Source organism: Cynara cardunculus (genome assembly GCF_001531365.2).
Source record: "Cynara cardunculus var. scolymus isolate 2C chromosome LG 13, CcrdV1, whole genome shotgun sequence".
Lineage (NCBI taxonomy): Eukaryota > Viridiplantae > Streptophyta > Magnoliopsida > Asterales > Asteraceae > Cynara > Cynara cardunculus.
This window is the reverse complement of record NC_037540.1, coordinates 29,169,307-29,172,165: the sequence shown is the minus strand read 5'-3', so window position 1 is coordinate 29,172,165 and position 2,859 is coordinate 29,169,307. Positions and strand designations below refer to the sequence as shown.

Below are 2,859 nucleotides of genomic sequence, written 5' to 3'. Positions count from 1 at the left end.
TAGGCAATAGGCATACATTGATACATACAGTATTACATTTACAGCTTTAAAGCATAAAAGAAAACCTAAGTATGGAGGGCAACGTCATCTAGATTATGAATTAATCAAACAAGAATTAGAAACACAGAAAAAAAATAAGTGAAGTAAATAACCCTAACCTCACAACTCACAAGTATTCAGATTTTGAGCGGTCGTCGATCGATAGTTGAGACTCGTAGAGCGAGAGCGAGAGGCGAGACTCGAGAGCCAACAATGGAGTTTGAGATTTTGATTCGTGAATCGTGAGTTCAGAGTGGCGATTTGAGATTTTGATTCATGAATCAGTTCGTGAGCGAGGCGAGAGTTGAGGACGAAAGAGAAAGCGAGTGAGGCCGATTGTGGTGGTAAAGGTAATATTTTTAGGCCCAACTGAACCTATATAGGTATATTGGGCTTGATAAATCTGATGCCCTTAGCTCTTTTGCTGCCCTGGGCCATCGCCCCTTGGGCCTATGCCCAGGGCCGACCCTGCTGTTAAACATTGCATGTTATGATTATATGGTGCTAGTTCTCGTAAAGTTGCCAACCATGACTTCTTTGTAAGCCATGCTTAGATCAATTACATATTTTTGATAAGCCAGAGTTTGGGAGTCTTAAATAACTTTCATTTTATTAGGTGAATATTAATTTACTTGGAGCTTGTCTACATCTTATGAAGAAGTTAATGAGTTCATTGATTAAAGTGCATTTGAATATGCCTATTGAGAGTCTCTTGCCTTTTGATTTATGCTTTTTTCAATGTTTCCTAGCTAGAATGATGAAAGATGCTTGTGCAAATTTTTGTAATTCTAGTCAAACTTAGATTAGTGGCATTTTAGTTCAGAACAACTTGCAGCATCGTCTTATCCTTCTAAGGGGCCTAAAAAGTCTTTATAAGGTTGGAAAAATGAAATCTTTAACATCCAAGAAAATTTTCGACGTCATACAGTGCGTTTACCTTTGTTAACAATCCTTTAGCTATGCTTTGTGGAGGTGATTAATGAGGGGACATCAATACGGAAGGTGGGGTTTTTTGGACGCACATATGAGAATCTGAGGTTAAATTTCAAACAACCAGACCAGATATGTCATATGAATAGGCCTTAAAATTTCCAATACTTCTCAAACAACCAAATCAAAGAGAATAGCAATGGCATATGAACAGGCCTCAAATTTTCAGAAATAAACATAGTAAACCAGACCAGACCTATCTTTAGCATATGAAAAATGAGATTAAATAATCTCTCTATTCACTTGGCCACAATAATATAACAATGAAAACATAGAATAAATTTACAATAAAAGATATAGAAAGAATACATATCATACAATAAATAACGTTTTAAGCTATGTATTTGAATTTTATTAACTGGCAACTCACTCCACCCTACAACTCAAGAAACACAAGGGCTGCATCATAATGAGCCAATGCACCCACAATCACAAAACAATGAAAGATTTGGTGGCTATGACCAGCCAAATCAAACCAACCAAGCTTCCATCTTTTCGGGATCCAACAAATGTAAAACATAGTACCAAACAAATACAAAGCTGCCATGATAGATTCATAAACCAAAGTCGAGTTCCTCTGTGGCTCGTGCCAGTTCAAGATGATGGCATGAATCGCGGGTATTAACCCAAAAAGCCCCATTGCCATGAACAGAAAAGCACAAAAAGAACGAAACTTGCCACTAGATATGTAACACCTCATTCCCCACATTGCATGTAACATATACTTCATACACAAGAAAATACATGTTTATACACCACATAGGTCCCTTAGTACAAGAATTTATCAATACAAAATACATGGCCCAAAAATTCAAAACTATACTTAACATAGCCAAATCTTCTACCAAATATGCACCTAGGAAAATATCACAATTTTGCTTTCCCTTTACTACACCTTCTACAATACATATTTAAAATCACAAAACGAGGGTTAGACCAAAATGTCTAGTGAGTTCCCTTTTTATGTTATTGCAGGGTGCAAATCACCAAAACTTTTATTTAAAAAAAACATGGTTCATATAAATAACAAATATTTGAACAAATACCTCATATTACCAATACTTTTTCAATTCCAAGCTAATCTCTCAGCTTTCAATTAACATATCTAAAACTCAAACAGGTTTATCATAATGCCACTTTTAAACCTTTTCAATTATCACAAGGTTTATTTAAAGTTTCAAGCCAAACTTGTTATTTCCACCTCAATAACATCCAGACTATGATTTCCAATAAGAACTTTGATTCTAAATCCTTAGATCACAAAGAAATAAAGATTCCAAATCACAGTAATCTTATAGGATATAATAGTAAGAGTTATATTATACATCACACATACAAATGCCACCCTTATATCCAAAGGTACACCTCTCCTTGATATGCCACCCTTATCCCATGGTACACCTCTCCTTGATATGCCTCCCTTATTTCCTCATCAAAACATTTCACAAATCAAATCCATATAGAACAGACAACAATCATAAATGTTCCAATGGAAGATTATCAGTTCAAAATCATTTTTATCAAAATTCCGATTTCTTGTTAAAATAATAACAAAATGATGATTAACACATAAATCAACACCCAAATCCGGTCAATACAGACTTAACCGGACTTCATCTCCGGTTAACCTTGGCCGGATTACTAATCCGGAAAACACTTATTCATTATTTTCGATTTATCAATCCAGACAACCTATTCAAAACTTGTCTGATTTACAAGTAAACGGATCGCCCTTTTGTTGATCCCAGATCTCTCAATTAACACTAATAATTAAGTTAAGAATAACCTAATTATATAGTTTGGATGAATAAAATGATGAACACTCAAGAA

At 34.9% G+C, this 2,859-nt stretch overlaps 1 protein-coding gene across 1 annotated transcript in view; it reads right to left on the bottom strand.

Moving 5' to 3' along the window:
- Window positions 1-1,405: 1,405 nt before the first annotated feature.
- LOC112524964 (heptahelical transmembrane protein 1-like) overlaps window positions 1,406-2,859 on the bottom strand; it is a 15,756-nt gene continuing 14,302 nt past the window's right edge. The window contains exon 3 of the mRNA XM_025134906.1: window positions 1,406-1,702. Within this exon, the coding sequence (XP_024990674.1) occupies window positions 1,406-1,702 (297 nt within the window). The remainder of the gene's footprint in view (window positions 1,703-2,859) is intronic.